Below are 19,583 nucleotides of genomic sequence, written 5' to 3' on the forward strand. Positions count from 1 at the left end.
TTGGACAAAAACTGTTCACTTCAGAGTCTTATCCGGACAGCGTCTATTAGAAATGCAGCAGTATTGTTTGTCATCTTTGCAACAAAAATGATTTTCTCATAAATGTTTCAGTTTCAAATGAAGACTCTCAGAAGAGTCTTTATTTGAAATCTGTAATTACGAACAGTAGATCTTTGAACATTTTCAGACAGACTCGCTCAATGAGTTTGTTTGTTCTGGGCTGTCTGATGACGAAGAAATATAAAAGCTGATTAGACTTTAGAATCCATTTTATTTATGCATTTGTTTTGTGGTGTGACTTCTTGATTCTGACATATGAGACGAGCACTGTGACTCAACTCCTCATTGTCATTCATGCACATAGATTAGTGAAATAACGTGGACAGAAATGACCACACTCTCAGTTTATTTCTCCATTGTGAAAAATAATGAAACTCAAATAAGGAAATCAGAGCAAGAAGAGATAGTTTGAGCCTATAGTAATTGTGACAGTCCATCAGGCTGACAATCATAATAACATTTGCACCCAACCCATACTGGGTCAAAATGAATTAGGAAGTAGCACTGACTGGCCTTTGTCATTTAAATTACAGGGATGGGTTGAGAAACGTGCAGGAGAAAATATATCCACATACATATAGATAGGCTATATATTCTTTTCTCTGAGGATTTCTCTGGAGGTGGTCTGATAGGTGGTGACGTGAATGGGCACAGCCCAGCCCCTGCTATAATATGAGGGGGAGAAGTCCAAACGCAGACAGAGTAGAGAGTGGATCAGCGCGGTGGATGTGCAGACGCGTCAGGTGCGCGCCAGGAGAGAAGGACTCCGAGACGCGCGGCGGCACGACGAGAGAACCAAATAGCTTTAGGAGATTTGTTAACTGGTGTGAGGAGTGTGAGGAGTAAGACTAGTTCTTCCCGAGAGCTTGTCATAAAGACAACATGTGCGGGGGCGCTGATGGAGGCGCACCGGACCAGAGACACCTGCTCTGAAAAGTGCGTGCCATGAAGCAGCCTTGGCGCACAGACCTTCCATAGGTCAACCTGCTATCGTTGAAAGTTCATCTAAAAACCAGGGGCACAATGAACGAGTCGTGGAACCTCAGCGTGGCGGAGGAGGACGATGAGAAACTTTTATTCGGCATCGGCACGGATAATTTCATCACGCTGCTGGTGTTCGGGCTCATCTTTACGCTCGGCGTGCTGGGCAACTCCATGGTGATCACCGTGCTGGCGCGCAGCAAACCGGGGAAACCGCGGAGCACCACCAACATCTTCATCCTCAACCTGAGCATCGCGGACCTCTCGTACCTGCTCTTCTGCATCCCCTTCCAGTCCACCATCTACATGATGCCGACCTGGGTCCTGGGCGCGTTCATCTGCAAGTTCATCCACTATTTCTTCACCGTGTCCATGCTGGTGAGCATCTTCACGCTGTCTGCCATGTCCGTGGACCGGTACGTGGCCATCGTGCACTCCAGAAAGTCCTCCTCCATCCGGGTGGCGAGGCACGCGTTGATCGGAGTGGTGGTGATCTGGATACTCTCCCTGGCCATGGCAGCGCCCGTCATGTACTACCAGAACATTTTCCCCAGGGACAATCACACCTTCTGCTGGGAAGAGTGGCCGGGTCTGAACCAGAAGAAAGTCTACGTGGTGTGCACGTTCGTGTTTGGTTATGTGTTGCCTCTGCTGCTGATTTCCTTCTGTTATGCAAAGGTAAGAACATCTCATCACACAGGGTCACGGGTCATTTTCCAATTGTGGAAATGACTGAACTATCAAAAATAAATATCTTACCTGTATTTTCTAACTTACAGGTTTTGAATCATTTGCACAAAAAACTAAGGAACATGTCCAAAAAGTCAGAGGCATCAAAGAAAAAGGTATGTATTGTTCCAGTCTTTTGGGGGCTGGGGTGTATTCTGACTGTCATCAGTTACAAACACTGAATCAATACTAAATAACAGATGAGAAGACGGTGATGGCGATTTTCTACCTGCTGAATTACTGCTGAATTACATCATATGACTTGAAGTTCCTAGTCTGAGAAAGAAATAAATCCAGTAAAACAATATTTAAATCACTGAAAATACTTGTACATGTAAAAATGTCCCCATTAAAAGTGACCTTCTGAAGCTATGAATTGAGTTTTAAACCATTATCTGCCCATGGTGATACTGAAATTTGTACTGATTGGTAATGCTAAGGATGGTGAATGGTGTCAGCCTTTATGTAAATCTTAAGAAAGGGCACTTGTAAGTCATATCTTCACTCATATACCCTTTATCTCTCCAGATCAGTGCATTTCATGGCTCACAAAGCATATGACATGGTTGGATTCACAGCAGAGGTCAGTTTTCTTGACCTTTAGAAAGATATATATCACGCTTAACCGTGATATTAACTAGGATTTCAGTACCGTACGTGGTACCAATTCCATCCAATTCAACAGGCATCTGTGAAAAAGACTATTGCCTTCCTCATGGTTCCAAATCTAGTCATACTTAATATTACCTACCAATTACCTACCACACTCAAGTGATTCTCTATGATCTGTTCTTCATTATTCTTGGAGGAGGTAGTTTAGCTTAATTGCTGATATGTCTGTCTGTCAATCCATTGTTCTTCACGGCTGGTCAGTTTAGCAGCCTTGTGCTATGCAGCCAGGAGTAAATAGTCTGGGTCAGCCGGGAGGGGGGAGGGTTGATGAGAATAAAAATGTGCTTTGATGTACACCTACGTCCAATGATTTATGGCACGGGGCTCGAAACAAACCGTGGAAGGAGATATCATGAAGCTCACACACTCTGATGATTTGCTGTGCAGAGCAGTGATGGAGAACTCACACAGAGGGGACGGGACACTGACAGCTTTGTGAGAAACTGTCGGCAAACACCTCATCAAACCCTGACTGTAATACATATTATACATTTAGACAGGGGAGCAACTCTTTGCCTAGTGTCGGCTGTGGCTGAGGGGGAAGGGCAGTCGTCCTCCATGCCGAAGTGTCCTTGGGCAAGAAGCTCAACCCCTCATAGCCCCTCATAGATGCTGAATGCACTAATTGGAAGTCGCTTTGGATAAAAGCATCAGCTAAATGACATGCAATGTAATGTAATGTAATGTGTCACAGCAGATGAGACAGTTTGTTGGCACATGTTAAATTTAAATAAGGAATCAGCTACTTAAACACTGAGAAACATACACACTGGTGCAATCATTTTACATTAAAAGAGGCAACAGTCATTTACTATTTTTAATAAAAACCCAGGCGTGCTGTTGTGCCCAAATTAGTGTTTTCCTGGCAGGATATCTATTTTGTCCCATGCATGTGTAGATGATAAAAAAGGTCAATTCAGCCTACAGTGACTTATAGAATCAATAGGAAGTGGAATAATGAATGTGCAATGAGAGGCAAATATATCATTTTAGCTTAGCACAAAGTCCTTCAAAAGTTAGAAGAGAAAATTCATCATTATATAAAAACTACCTCTTTTTCACTTCCTTACATGGTGTGAAATCAATAAACAGGTGCTACCGGGCAAACACACATTTTTGAGAGGAGACAAATCTTGTCACCTGTCAAACTGGAGGTCCCACAATTACACAACTCACCCGCTGCTCTCTCCCTAGTCTAACTGAGAGGCTGTACACATAACCTGGCTGTTGCAGTGTGTGTGTCCTGTGCTCAAAACAGCACAACACAATTGTCTTTACCCATTACCTGTTTAGAACAGGCACTGCTCTAGTATTGTACAAAAACTAGGGGTTATGGTTATTTTCACACTATATCATCAGAACGGAAAGAACAGAATAATACACCATTATTCTGACTCAGTCACATGCACCATTTTCAATTGCCTAAATGTATGTAATATGACCCCAATTATGAGAGAGTCCCCTTTTTCCAAAATCTGCTGTTGAGAAATGAGTTTTTGAGGTTAGGAGACACTCATCCTTCTGTTGGGAAAGTTTCCCTGAAGTTATATTAATCCAAGGAGAGAAGAGTCATCTCTGCTAAAGCCCTTTTTCTCTTTTCCCATGGAAGTGGTCAAAAATCATTTCACAGACAAAATCTTTCTTTTGGATCTCATCATCCCTGACAGCTGTAATTCTTGGCTGCTTGATAGACATTCTCTTTGGTTCATTTCTGCAGCAAGGCTCTCCGGGGATGCTATAAACATTTATTTTTCGACCCATATATTTTCTTCTACTTATGTGGGGTCAGGTCCTGGCGGCAGAAGGCTAAGCAGGGTATTCCAAAGGTCCTGCTGGGGTATCCAGCGTTGTTCCCAGGCCAATCTGAAATCTCGCCTAGGGCTCCAACATTGCCAGGGCCGGCCCTGCTATGGACAAAGTTAATTTTGTCTCTCCTTGTATCCATGATATTCTTTTTGTCACTTCCCAAAGCTTATGACCATAGTAAAAGGGTCAGCTAAATGAAATGTAATGTAATGCAATGTAGTCTAGATTAAAGTCAGAATATAGACAAACTGGTGGATTGAAAGCTCTGTCTTTAAGCTCAGCTCCTTCTTTACCACAGTGGTCAAGTACAACGTCCACCTTACTGCGGACACCGCACCGGTCTTCACAAATTTCTTTCCTTCATGGCAGCATAACATCACAAGAGCTTTGAGACGCTCCTGCAGATTAATGAAACACTTGATTCGCTCATATAAACAAGCTTGAAAACACTTGTTAGCACAGTCACATTAAAGCAATAGAAGACTTGACACACTCTCTAGATTCAAAGTAGCACCTGATGCTGACAACAAGACAACCCTACCTATTCAATTGTAATTTATAGAAACAAGTTGTGTATTCAGGTCAATATGATACTTGTGCAGGCTGCATGGAGGCAGGATGTAACACATACATTCAGCTGCAGAGATCATGCATGTTTTTGTTGACAGCTCACGTGACGTCTTATCAACAAAGCCTCTCAAATCTCGTTGTCTTTGCGAGCTAGAATCGTTGTTGGTCTCGTCTACATGATCATACATCTTATTCATTTGCAGATATTTGTTTTCTTTTCTTTTATTTCTTTACACCCACGCGGTGAATCCTCCGGAGAATCTCCTGGTCTATTTTCCCATGAACTCACTCAGAGATTATCTGGAGTTTTTACTGGAAGTGGCAGGAAAAAGTCCACAGAATTTCCGCAGCAATTGACTCGGGAGTTTTGTGCATGTCTAAAAGCAGCTGAAGAGATTTGAGGTGAATATTTCATCCAAATTGTTTGCTAGTTATTCTGGTCGGGATGATATATACATCATATGCAGCATAAGTGCAGGACTAGTACTTGTCTCCATCGTAGTATTGACTTAATCGTCTTTATCTATCTGTAAGAAAAGGAATAAGCATTTCTTCCAAATGTATTACTTTAAACATTAACTACAAGATCTCAAAGGACAATAATCATATTAATACCTTTCAGCATCAGTTGATTATGAGGTCAGTCATGTTTGCAAGCGAATGAGACAAATAAGCAGTTTACAGTTGGCCAAACAATGTGCTTGGTGCAAAGTGGAGAGATTTGTTCAAAAGGTGTTTCATCAATAGTTTGTATGGTAACGTGCAGCTGTAGTGCCGTGGTGCAGCTCAACATCAGGCCTGTGAAACATAATGTGAGTGACAGCTGGGAAGAGCAAGGTCACTCCCACTGCGCTTGTCAAATACATGTCGACAAATGTTTTCTTTTAAATCACCCGATTGCACCCAGACTGGGAATCACACAGCCAGAGTCAAATGATACACTCTTATGAGGCCAAATTTCCAGAAAGAAAATCGTAAATCTTCTTTAAGTATTCTCGTCTCTGTGCAAATATGTGAAAAATGTGTTTCTAATAAAACTCTTAACCCCTCTGGTTTCATGTTGTGTTGAGATAAACAAAATCTCCAACATTTTTTGGCCTCATTCACTGTGGCTCCTGCTTAATGTTCTTGGGAATACCAGAGTCGAGGGATTTAATTTTACTTGGCAAACAATTATGTTTTTATTGGATTCACAGTGCTGAACCAGAGGTTAAAAAGCCAGTAATTAGCATTGTAGCCTGAGGAGAGTTCTCTTAATGATATGAGTCAGGTATTCGGAAAAACGCAATAGCGGTGGGTAATTATACAAAGTATTTGAATATTTGGCCAAGTCGTCTTCAGATCGAAATTAAGACAGCTAAAGCATCAGAAACTGCTGACAGTGTGGCATTATTATTTGAGTGTAACTATTGTATTGTATCCTGAGAGATTTGAAAAAACATTATAAAAGTTATGAATAGTTCATTCTTTAAATCTAATTTATTTTGCAGTATATTTAGTTCGTAACATTACCTCGACTTTTAGCTTCATAAATGCAAAACACACCCATACAATGGTTTAACTGCAGACCAGCAGGTCGGTTGTTTTTTTTCTAAGTAAATATTAAATAATAATACAAAATGAATCATGAGTGCTTCTTGAAGTGATACATGAGATAAATGCCATGTTTCAGTCACGATTTCTTCATGGTCTTTCACATTTCAAGGTTAAATTGCTGCGTTTAAACATCGACATTGCACTCGACTGGAGAATTACTGCCACCAACTGTTGATCATGATTCACTAAACTCACAATATTTACACAAGAGCAGTGGATGGAAAGGCATAATAATAATTGTTTAAAAGGAATTCAAATGTTATTTTTTTCTACGAAGGAAAGAAGTCCAACTTTGAATTTCATTTCTTCAGTACAGTATATTCAAATTAACAAATTTCCACACTGTAAAAATGTAAAATAAGATATAGCCTAGTGTCAATTAATGAAAACTTTTTAGAGACCATCCAGCTGTCTGTGACAAGTGAGACAATGTGGCTGCAGAGACGGGGTTGAAAGGCACAGATTTTATTTGCCTTTTTATTATTGTTTCATCAGTTATTTCTTCCTGTGGTGTTGCTGCTGTTTCCATAAGCCTAACTGATGGCTCTCAGGGGGTTGAGGTGAAAATATGAATGTTTTATGGAGGCTGGCCAAACAAAGCAAGGCTCTTAACATACAGCTACGTGAAAAACTGTGGGAAACCTGTCCCTAGTTCCTGTGTGTGTGTGTGTGTGTGTGTGTGTGTGTGTGTGTGTGCGTGCGTGCGTGCGTGCGTGCGTGCGTGCGTGCGTGCGTGCGTGCGTGCGTGCGTGTGCATTCTTGTGCATAGGGTTGGGCTGATATTTCAGGCCAATATTGACATTTCATTTCAAATTGGACACGGTCCACTTGGTGATGTTTATATCTGATTTGATCGATGATGTGTTGTTTCATTACACATTCATTGTATAAAAGATCAATACTGCACTCCACAATACAGCGTTTGATCAGACTGTATAAAGATTTGCACCGACATGTTATTATTAAAGCTCTTCTCATCAGTGAACAGGCTTCGACTCTACAGTTAGTTCATATATTTTGATCTGAGTCCAAAAGTTAACTATCTGTGTTTCTGAAAAGAAATCTAATTACAAAAAAATCAAATTCAACTCTAGTAACCTGTTTGTCCTTTTGCAATATTGACTTTCTTTGGTGCTCATGCTATTTAAATCTGAGTAATTCTTTTTTTTTTCTTGCTTTTTTGTCTTTGGCCTTTGGCATAGTGCAATAAATTGTACACACTTCACTAACACATGCAAACTTCTTAGCAAACAGCTCCCCAGCTACACATCCAGCAGACAACGAGCAACACTAGCATTCATTTGTTGAGTCGGTTGAGGGTTAACCATACAGTAACCATATAGTTTGCTAAACAGGTTTATAGAGATGAGGCTAAGAGCAGAGCTTGGTATTAATTACATTGTCATTTGATCAGCTGTTAAGATGAAAGTATGATAAGTGCAGCTTTAATCATGGGAGAATAAAAGAGCAGGATTTAAACCTCATCAAATGTTCCTACGTTCACCAACTAAAGCTGTTTGTATCTAGTCTGAAACTTTTGACCCGATACTTCTCTGACATGTTTTTGTACCTTTCAGGACAAAGCCTGCATGAGTCAAATGTCAGTATGTCAGCTAGTAATTACCTCCGCCAAGGAGTTTGTGTTTTCATCTGCTTTGGTTGTTTGCTTGTTAGCAGGATTACCAAAACTATAGTGGAAGGATTACCAAGAAACTTAGTAGATGGATGCAGTATGGGTCAGAGAACATCTCATTATTTTTTGGTGCAGATCCAGATCAGGGGGCGGATCCAGGAATTTTTTCGCTTTATTTTTCAACATTTTCTTTATATACTGTATATATCAAATAATAAATAATGAGTCTTCCTGAAAAATATCAGACACATATAGGGGACTGATATTTATGAGTGTGCATAATTTGGTGCAGATCCAAACAAAAATCTGGATCTAATGAATTTAAATGTGGTTTTATACATGGACTGTTTGGTGTTTAGCTTGGTGGAGGTATGCAAGTGCCATTCCAGTTTTTGCATATAAATGCATTAACAATGTCTCATACTGTGTTTCTGTCTTTCTTCTAGTTGTCTCTTTGCACTCGATGACTGTTACACTCTCAAATGGCTAAACATTGACATTATTTACATCCTTCCTGAAGCAAAAGTACAGAAAACAGCAGCAAACCAAGTTAATGTCAGGCTTCTCTATATTTATGTTAAATGATGGGAGCTAATTACTTCTGGAACAAATGGACTTACTATCAAGAAAGGCAGTGGAGCGGCCCATCAGATCAGGCAGCATATAATTAGTTTTTTTTTCTTTTTAATGATCACACTTTGGAGCTGTAGCCTTTGGCTTAACTGATGTAGTCTTGGCCAAAGGAATAGAGTAATATCCACCACTTTCCTTTTAGACACTGCATAAAATTGGTTTGCCATAATTGTCACATTGAGTTCTCAAATTTTCCTAAAATATATCTGAACATTAACTTATTTTTGGAAACTTTAGAGAGGGAATGTGTGAATAAGTATGATTCTGTTAAAGTATATAGTGAGCTGAAGGTAATTACAACTACATAGTTGGGTGTAACTCACAAGACATTTTGTCCTTGGATATACCTGTAGATAAAGTGGCATCAGTGGCTAATTAGATTAATCATTCGTAAAGCCATTAGCATGCGTGTGCTTAGGTGTGCTAACATGTGACCTTGTTTATGTTTATAGCCTCAGAACTGAATGATATTAGTACTGACACGTGCACTGAAACCTCAGAGTCTTGCCATGGTTCTTGTTCAGACAGCATGATGTCCTCGGTTTACATTGCCACCATTGTTAAACACATACATCTTCAAGGCCCAACAACAAGCTTCAATACAAAGCATGAACGCTTGCTCTGATATGAGGGTCATCTTAACATTTACAGGACTTCAGCTGGATCTGCTGAGCAACATGGCGATAATATGATAATATGATTTCAGTGGTGCCGGTCAGTTTAACGGGATTCAATCACAGATTTTATGAGGCCCTGAACGAGTATGGAATTGCATGCAAATTGGTCTACTTTCCAGATTCTGTGGGTTCAAGCAGGAAGTGCAGTACCACTAATATTCATGTCATCGTTTTAAAGCTGCACTAGTTAATATCTACTCTATAGAAGTCTGGAGTTTATAGTTATGTTTCCAAAAGCAACACATAGCTGTTTTCAGTTGGATACAAACACAAACACTCAAACAGCAGATAGACAAACTTATGGAGCAGTGTGGAGTCCAAAACTGAGCTAAAAGAAGAGTGTATTTGCATTAGATGGACTCCATATGAATGTTAATGTTGCTCTGTGTCCGTAGCATGTGTTAATAAGCCTATACTAATATGATAACATGATTTGTCCTGAGTTTATCACAAAACAAATCGACTCTTGGAAAATACCAGCGTAACATAGTGTTGATGATGCACTACGAATATCACATTAACAACTCCCAAGTGAGCTTAAACCTTAACTTCTCTCTTTGCCCTTTCAGTGTCTGTATTAATAGAATTATTAAGTGACAGTAAAAAAAATAAGGTAATTCAGCTGTAAAAAGGAACATTTTTAGGATTAGGACATTATTAGGATTGCTATATATCGCACGAGATGGACATTATTATTTGATTTTGACAAAATGGCACAGACTAAACCTCCCTCTTTTCTTTCCTTTGTTCTTTCTTTCTCATTCATCCCCAGACGGCTCAGACAGTGCTGGTGGTGGTGGTGGTGTTCTGCCTCTCTTGGCTCCCTCATCACGTCGTTCACCTCTGGGCGGTGTTCGGGACCTTCCCGCTGAACCAGGGCTCCTTTGTGTTACGGGTGGCCGCCCACAGCCTGGCGTACAGCAACTCATCTGTCAACCCGGTCATCTACGCCTTCCTGTCGGAGAACTTCAGGAAGGCTTACAAGCAGGTGTTCAAATGCCAGATCGGAACCAGTGACTCCCCGCTCAACGACATTAAGGAGATCCGCAGCAAAGCGGAGACGCCGCCCTCGACTAACTGCACCAACGTTTGACTGACAAGGTGTGGAAGGTGATATGAAAAAACGAATTATAGGCAATGGTCACACTGGGATTCAGCATAAAGTAAAAGTGACATGAGGCTGTATGGATGTTTTTTCAATGTAGGTAGGTGTAGTTGCTTAGATAGTGGTACACCTGTACTGTTCCACATAAGCGCTGTTCATAATACCTGAAGAGATAAAGCCACACAACATGAATACTCACTCTTTGACCAGTCTCTGTTTCCTGCAGCTCTTCCTTGCATTAAAGCCTGTGGCGTCTGCAACTCAGGAAAATGAAGAGACAACCTGAAGAGAAAATCCTAATGATTGCAGACAATATATACATGACTCTTCAAAGTACATTTACAAGCCAATACATCAAAAAGGCCCCATTTTGAAGGTTTTTCTGTCTAAGGAACAGTGGTTTTACAGAACTATGATTACTCTTCAGGAATCAGTAAAGGATAAGTAATTACACCGTTTGATAATCCCAGTAGGAGTCAGATGATGGGTTCATATCTGTTTCCACTCTGTGGAAAAACAGATCTGAGCTGTCAGCTTGGTTAGCTTAAAGCTAAATGATAAAACATGAAACATTAAAATGTATAAAAATTAGCTATGTTATGCATTTGTTGACTTGTGTACTTACATTATATAAAACATTTCCAACACACCCATAGAAATCCTAAATTTTATTCTAGTTAAGAGGAGGTTTCATTTCCGCCGCCATTTAATTGCATCACGTGTAGAAGCACTAACAAAGTGGAATTTGCATGCTATGTCCCCTTTAAACTTTGTACATTACATCATGCCTCAGTAGCATCAGGTAGATTTTCATGGGCACTACAGTCAGTTCCACAGTGACCCAGTTTCTCAAAGACTTCAACTTTGGCTTGGATGTATCTCATACTTCAGATGGTTGTCAAAATGAACAAAGCTGTCTAAGCTGTTGACGAGGTTAAATAGAACTACATTGCCATAAATTCTTGGATAAATAAAGACAATAATAACGTGACTACCTTGTAAAATCATGAAGGATTTTTTTAGCCTGTTTGTTCTGGAAAAACAGGGAAAAGGGCATTTTACAGAGAAGATTAAAATATAAGTAGTAGACAGGCTGGGTTGCTGTAACAATCATCGTTCATTCCTCAGAGGTTTTCTTTGACAAACAGAAGCTACAGAAGTCTTCTCTGCAAAATATCTCCAGCAGGTTCCTGTGGTCTCTAAAACATGCCCCTGTCCTCTGTTTGGAACACAATTGTAAAAATAACCACAGATGTTAAGCTTTGTTCTCTTTTTTTCTGGCAATTTCATTTTTGAAATGAGTCAGTCTTTATATTTGTGAAATGTGAATGTGTGTCCATCAGACAAACACTCCAGACAATATGCCATCAGAGGTGATGCTGCACTGGCATATTTTCTGCTGATTCTTGATCATTACGCCTTTGTTCATTGCAATATGCAGCATGCTAAAATGATTTGACATACCTTCCTCTGGCAGATAGAGCAGCTCACCAGCTGTGTCGAGGCACATCCACCTGGCCTCCACAACAATTTTGCTCTCTTCCATGGTATAAGTGCACATATGACACTTATGGGGGCTCTTGTTTTTTTCTGCCGGTTCACTTGGTTTCATGAACCAGGGAGTTCAAGCATTCAATTTATCACCTGGAGAAAATTGTGAAATTTAGGTAAATTATCTGAAAATAGCTCACAAGCTAAGCCAGCCATCTCCATGAAAGTCATATGCCAACTACACTGTGTGGGCCTAACAAGATAAAGGATTTGTCTGCTCCCCTGCCCAGTGTGCAACAACATGTAGCACAGACATGAATAATGTACAATTATATTGTTATGCAAATTGCAGAGTTAAAAAAATGAATATCAACATATTATGAGGTGTTATTTATGTATTTATTCACAATTGCTTTAAAGTAATGAAATTACTAAAGAACTTGATTTCAATAATAGCAGAGTCATTTCACGTGACTCCTACAACAGGCCTGGACCACTTAACAATAGTGTTTGTACCTGGAAGAACATTTTAAATAAGAGAAAAGTGGTGAATGCAGCAAGTTCTCCTACTCAAATTATTCATACACACAACAAATATGTTCATATTAATTGTTAATTGTTAAACTGTATGTAGGCTGTAACCTCATCAACGTACAACATTTTGTTTTTAATTGTAGATATTTTAAATACAGACACAATGTGTGGGTAATAAAAGGGATGTGTTACTCGTAGGCCTCATTGGATACATTTTCATTAAATTGCCCAACACTGCCAGAGAAAGGTTGTCACCGTAGATTAAGATAAAATACCATTGCCATTAATTACACCCAGTATGAATAAAGTCTGTAATTTAATCAGCAAATGTAATGGACACTGAAGCTGATATTTACATTTGCCTGTGTCTATATTTGTTTTTTATGCTATTTTAAGAGTTTTCACATTGTGCTGTGCTGTATGACTGAGCCAGGCTGTTGGACATATGAAGCTCCATGCTTGCTCCGTGTCTGGTAGCCATGTTTCTAACCATCGATGTGATGTGCCAAGCCTCCGCACAGAAGCTTTACCTCAGTGTACTCAAACAAACCATTCAAACGAAACAACAAGAGACCTTTAACTTGGACCTACAGTATTTTTATGTGTATCTCTAACATTGTGGACTTTAAGGAATGTGTCATATCTTGAACCTGATAAAACATCACAAAGTAATCTAAGCATGGATTCTCAGCTTGAGGTTACGCAACCAATGCGCCGTTGAAGGGGGGGCGAGTCTGCGGCAGCTCCTTGCAGCAGCAGCTGATGTGAGTGGGTACCACTGACTCCATCCTTAGAGGTGGAACTCATCAGTGTAATCAGCAGACTCTCATCCTCCTGGTCAGTGAGGATCTGTATAAGGATTATTCCCACAGGGCACAAGGGGGTGCAGTTGATGACTTTGCTCGCCGTACTGCCGACCGTACAGATGAGGAATTTCATGTTCCAAAAAAAGGGGGTGTGCATGGAAACCTAATCTAGGAGGTTGAAAGTGAAGGACACAGCTTTTTGTTGGTGGGATTATGTCGGAAATGCATTTCTAAATAGAATTTCTCTTGCAAATGATACGGACGGGGGAACAAAACACAACATCATTTAAAGAGCACATGAACAAAAAATAACTTTTCCAGCAGAGAATGCATTGTTTTTTTTAAAGTTGATATCACAGCCCATAAATGACAGTTTAATTATTTAGTGAATACCAATAGATAATATATATCAATAGTCATATGCATACAAAAGCAAATATTTAATTACAGGCTAATTTGTTACCATCCTATTCCCTTTATCTTTTCTGTTCTGCTTAATATGATGTGATTTTAATTTGCAGGCTGTATTTTAGTAACCTTTAATCCTGCAAAGAAACCTTTCTGTAGATTTTGATCAGTTTTTATGGCTGAACATGGCATTTCTCTTAACGACATTCAAGTCATTGAGTATGTGCAAGCAAACACAAACACACACACTTGGTGTGGACATACAATAAAGGCACTGTTTCCTGTAGGTTTTTTCTTGTGGGATCTACATTTCATTTGACAGTTTCTATTTATTTATTCACTTAGATGACAGTGTCTGTACAGATTTTCCGTGCTTTATGCGTGATATCGAGGTTGTCCTGTCGTGTGCTTACTTTTCTGTAATATTTTCTGTTTTATTTCAGAAGTGAAATCAAGTGATTTACCAGAATTATAAAAAAAAAAAGATTATTTTTGTCTATTTGTGCTTGAAATGCAACAAGTGAGAAACAACTCGAGGCTCTCTGAAGTTCTCCATACGTGGATGGTATTTTGAAATAAATCCAGGCTTTGATTGTCTATATGCAGTGCAAATACTATATGATTCTAATAAACTCTGTGGCATTTGACTCAAGAAATATTTGTATTTCATAAATAGCACCTGCTTTGCATTTTCTTTTTTTCTGGAGCCGCCACCACAGGACAGAAGGTGATGGTTTTGATGACATTTATATTGTATCGTGGAGGCTGACCACTCAGCGTGTACCTTCTAATAATGTCGCTGAATCCTACTGCAACATTATTGCCAAATTCTTCATATAACGTCACTTTCATGAAAGGGTAGCTGTTAGAGATTGCTGCTAATGTCATCATATGTTTTAGAATTATATATTTGGGGAAACCCTATAGCTAGTAGTCTTTTCCATCTATCGTCAATAGTCTATTACTTCTATAGTTTTTTCCATAGACAGAGTATAAAGATGGATGGGTCTGCAGTAGTGATCTGAGAATTGAGCCGTGGTTCCACTGAAACACACGCTCTACCAATCATCAACCAGTCTCAGCTGTCAATCATGATGTTTCACCAGGTTTTTACAGCATCAAACAAGTAATTGAAACCAAACTGAGTGGGAAATGAACACTTGGACAAACATCAGTGTGATAAGAATGACCTAAAATGACAGAATCAATGAGAAAATTTGACAAAACATCGTTTTGTCCAAGTCCAACCCACTAACATGGAGGAGGTGGGGTTCTACACTGCAGATGCACGACCTTTAAAGGAGCTGCCATGTCGTCTATCTTTATATACATTCTACGGTCTTATAAAAGGAAATCTCTCAAATGTCTCACTGAGGACTTCACTTCTACAGAAGGAGCTTTTCTTCAGAGCTCTCACCTCCCTCGATGTCACAGAGAGCTGTGGCCAAAAGAAAGAAAATAGCAGTGTAGGTTCCCACACACCAGTGGAGCACTCTTCCTGGCATCATATCAACTCAGTGGTCCCTAAGAGGTCTGGGGAAACACTCTGTCTTCCCATGATGCATTGTACTGTAAATGTCGAGCAAGAAGGGGCCTCTTTCAGGGCAGAAGAATTGCCACGAATAAAATAGACAAAACATTTAGATACTATTGGAGGAGTTGTATCTAAGGTGCACAACCAAGATGAAATCACACAAGGGACATTGTGGTTATTGTCATGAAAATCAGGTCCAGAGAAAACAACTGACAAAGGAGAATGAGAGGACTAGTTCGGTACCTGTGTCGACTGGGCTGTTTGCTTGACCTGGTGTGATGCTGGCTGCAACTTTCTTTCTGAAAATGTAACACCTGCAGTAATTGAGCTGTGGCAAGTAAAGACCTAAGGCCATGGAACCCTAAAGCTGCACCCCCGCTGCTGCACAAAAAGCTGTTCACCAGTTTATTCAAAGTTCAGCTCAGCTAAGTACGCAGAACCTGTAAGTGGAGAATCAGCTGTATTTGTTGTTATGAATGCTCCCGATGTTGTGAATGTGCTGTTGTCTGTGTAGTTGCTATTGTGAGTGTTATTAGTTATGAGCTCACGTAAAATAAACAAAACTAAATTCAATTTCCCTATTATACCATTTAATTCCATCCCTTTGTTCCGGACAGGAATATCTCGACAAAACGTCTCGATCACTCGGACCTAACTTCATTTGAGCTGCATTGTGGGTAATGTGGTATTTAGGTTTGGACAAGGAAGAGTCTTCGATTGCGACACTGGCAGTAAATCGAAATGGGTGGAGTACTATTTTAGATGCAGCCTCACAGAGCTACTGGTACATGACTGTGGATTAATACAATGATTATATGTGCCATTGCAGCCAATATTAATGTAATTCTGCTTAGAGCGATAGTTCATCCGAAAATGAAAATGTACTCATTATCTACTCCCCCCTACTGACTCGAAATGACATCATTAACATCGTGTTTTGATATCTTCAGATGAGGTGCATTCTTAGACTGTTGAAAATGCTAACGTCCACTTCTGGTGGACTTTTAGGCTTAAAACATGGTGGAAATGACCTCGTTTCGAGTCGAATACGAACGTCGGGGCTTACAGACACTTGGATGAAACCACAGGAGCAGTATGGAGGCATTTTTATTTATTTTTTCTGTATTTGTTTTACGTTTGAGGATGTGGTCCCCCAGTTACTTCAATTGTATTGGATTCGGCAGAAACACTGTTTACCCCTGAAACTCCAAAAGTGTTTTGTGGACTCAAACCCCTCACCCACCCCTCCATCGGCATGGTGGTGAATCTAATTAGTGAATTTTCATTTTTGGGTGAACTATCTCTTTAACAGGGGGTAGATGACGGCAGTTTTCATGGCCTGTGGGATCACACCTGAGGGTGTTGACAAATCACTGATATGCAAGTACATTTTGTTGATCCAACACAATGTTAACCATTGTGGTTTTAAATAGCCTGTTAGACTGTTAAATACACAAATAAAAAAAACTTACTTCCATGGACAAATGTATGAGTGAGCCGGGATTTGGATTCACTTATTTAAATATGTGTTTTCTATCCAATGTTTGCAGATAACTGAGTGATCATGGAGGTGTTAAACGGAAGCCTTCTCTCGTGCTGAGCTCAGCCTGAGTCACACAGCGCGTGACGGTGGATTAACTCCCACTTTCTGTGACTGCCTCCAGTTATTTTTTGATATCTGCTTATGTTTTCACCCCCTCTGAGCCGCACACCTCAATTGGAGCAGAGTCTAGCTGGCTACTTGCCATCAAAAGTCATTATGCGCACGAATCAGATAGACGTCAGTGAAACAACCCCCCCCCCCCCCCCCCCCCCCCCCAAATAGAGAGCAACTCTGCCACTGTAAACACTTAAAAAACAAACATTTCAACCTGTCTAAGAGTGTAGGTAGCTCTACAACTTAGGATCAACATGATCTTGCATTTAATGGTTTATTTCGAAGTCGAGCTGCATTTAAATAATAAGTCATTACTTTCCTTCCATTACAAATACACTGATTTTACTTCCATAGCAGAAATACACTGAGGAAGAACAGGGACGGATGCTTTTAAGGCTACTTAAAGGATTACATAATGCTTGTTTATTTCTCTTATCTGCAAAATAACCATATTGCTGCTAATCTTACAATCATAAGAGGAGAAGAGACAAAAAGCCCTTTCACTGCAGAGCAGCAGAAAAACACTGGACTTAAGCAGAAATCAGCATCTAGACGATAAGATAACTCGCCCCATCACTCGCTCATAAACAAGCCTGTTGCTCACTCTGCCCACGTACAGACACTGCAGCCTCTTAAACTGGTGTTATCCGGTCGACGTTGACGGAGAGGGGGCACGAGCTCCAGTTTGGCTTCACCCGAGCGGCGGCGCAGGCTGGAAAAGGTCGCCCATTACGAAGTGTTTGTGTTGCTGCATTTAACCTTTGAGATGATTCGTTAAAGTGCATGTAAGCTGCCATTAATTCCCTGAAATGTATACAGTTCTGCCTGGCTTTTTGAAGCTGCATCTTAAATGAAAGGCTTTCTCTCCAGACAAGTTGTTTTTATGACAACTGTTGGTGTAAAAGAGTGCATAACTTTACAGATAATTGTGTGAGCTGAATGTTACCTTACATTCCTTCACCTATGTGTACTGCAAGTTCAGTAGCGTACCGTGCTGCCTCTCTGCAGGGGATGTGAATGTCATGCTGTGAATGTTGGAGCTTTTGTAATTATGACCAACAAGTGCAGTGCCCGTTCTAAACCTGCTTGTTTGGAATGGGCTGTGTTAATGCTCCTTTTAATTATTCCTTGTCATTAGTGAGTCCTACAATATACTCACTTTTTATTGTTTGCATGCTGCACGTTGTCTACAGAGATGTTAATAAAGAGTCTATAGCGAAGTTTCAATATAAATGCTCTGAAATTCTACTCAAATTCGTCTTCTTCAGTGGTAATTGAGGTCAAATTGAGATCAAAATCACTGCCTGATGGTTTTGATATATTTTTTTGATTTTGATTTCACCATATCGGACTGACAGCCTATGTTCTTGGTCACCTGTTGAATCAACTTTTATTAATATTGTCCAAATGTCCAAATCACACCAAACTCAGCACTGCACTTCCTGGGGCCATTAAGACAGACAGAAAGACAGAATAACAGATATACTGTACATGGCAATTAGTAAATTGATGCATGGTTTGTACTGAGGATGATTTTCTTCTTAATTTTGGATAATAGGGGATTTTAACTTGAAACACCAACAAACTATAATCCAGGAGCAGCAGTTAATCCAGCAAATTTGTGTTGGCAGCGCAAGAAATACTGGCAACCAATATCATATTTTCTTACATACTTCTGCACTTGATAGTGGGAAAACATGTACAAGTACAGCAGGGTGTTATTTCTCCTTGTGTTGCATTGCTTTCCGTCGCTGTGGCCGTGCCATACACGCAGCTCGGCAAAAACCCTTCCAGACAATTACCACAGCTACATGTCTATTCCCAGAAAAGCATTAGGGAAACAGCATGGGCTTTCCCAAGTGGAGAGCAGGGGCTGACTCACTAACACATAATACCAGAACATGTTGATGCATACACGACCTCGACAGCCTCAGACCTGAAGAGAAAGAATGTGGGAAGCAAACATTCAGTTTGATTTACTCACACAATCAAGAGAAGCTGCCGTATTTGCATCAGTGGGGAAAAAAGCACAGACAAAACTGCACGGACATGGACTAAACATGAACTGGACAGGTTTCCTGCAGGTTTACACAAGTTCAATTTAAGACATTTTAAGGCCTTCAATCATAATAAATGAAATTTAAGACTTATGTCTTAAAAAAGTCTCAGAATTACTTACTCTTCCTCATCATTGACGATAAGGAGGAGTAGCCTGGTAGAGAATAACCCTCGAAATGCCATGTTTTTCTGTCAAACTACAGACAGAGACAGTAGGTATTCACAGTCTTCCCACCACCAAGCTGAGTAAAGTCTGACTAGTGTTTTTGCAGGTTATCAATTGGTCTTGTTTGTAGTTTTATTGCAGCGTGCTAATATCTGTATCCTTAAGAATGAACTTCAGCACACAGAGGCTTTACCATGCATACAAAACATTTCTCTTAAAAAGACACATTTGAATGATACAAGTAGTGCTGAAGACTTTTTTTTAGACTTTTCAAGAATCAGCTGAAGCCCTGCTAGAGGCCACTGACTTTAGCAACAACATTGTAGCCATGGTAGGGACACAGTTGGATAAAAATGCTAAAGGACTCTCTTAGTAAGACAGGAAATTTATGTTTTTCTAACAGAGCAGCCCGGAAAATGAAAGTTTCCCAGCATTCATGGGCTGCCTCTGAAGTAGGTTTCGGTCAA

At 40.1% G+C, this 19,583-nt stretch overlaps 1 protein-coding gene across 2 annotated transcripts; it reads left to right on the forward strand.

The window, feature by feature from the left end:
- Nucleotides 1-770: 770 nt before the first annotated feature.
- On the forward strand, nucleotides 771-13,425 carry LOC117777251 (galanin receptor type 1-like). 2 transcript variants are annotated; one of them, XM_034611908.1, is made up of 4 exons: nucleotides 771-1,719; nucleotides 1,821-1,886; nucleotides 10,130-10,467; nucleotides 12,886-13,425. In XM_034611908.1, exons 1-3 carry the CDS (start codon nucleotides 1,084-1,086, stop codon nucleotides 10,448-10,450), a joined length of 1,023 nt encoding a protein of 340 aa, XP_034467799.1. In that variant the 5' UTR covers nucleotides 771-1,083; the 3' UTR covers nucleotides 10,451-10,467; nucleotides 12,886-13,425. The 2 variants fall into 2 exon arrangements, with proteins under 2 accessions (XP_034467799.1, XP_034467797.1); XM_034611906.1 differs by lacking the exon at nucleotides 12,886-13,425 and having other exon boundaries at nucleotides 10,130-10,837.
- The last annotated feature ends 6,158 nt before the right edge of the window (nucleotides 13,426-19,583 follow it).

Source organism: Hippoglossus hippoglossus, chromosome 16 (assembly GCF_009819705.1).
Source record: "Hippoglossus hippoglossus isolate fHipHip1 chromosome 16, fHipHip1.pri, whole genome shotgun sequence".
Classification (NCBI taxonomy): Eukaryota; Metazoa; Chordata; class Actinopteri; order Pleuronectiformes; family Pleuronectidae; genus Hippoglossus; species Hippoglossus hippoglossus.

Bases quoted from the DNA above. Each gene is read 5' to 3' on its own strand.
- LOC117777251 (XM_034611908.1), top strand. From the start codon at position 1,084: ATGAACGAGTCGTGGAACCTCAGCGTGGCGGAGGAGGACGATGAGAAA. The intron at 1,720-1,820 runs GTAAGAACATCT...TCTAACTTACAG, and splicing joins TTTCCTTCTGTTATGCAAAG to GTTTTGAATCATTTGCACAA. The intron at 1,887-10,129 runs GTATGTATTGTT...ATTCATCCCCAG, and splicing joins CAGAGGCATCAAAGAAAAAG to ACGGCTCAGACAGTGCTGGT.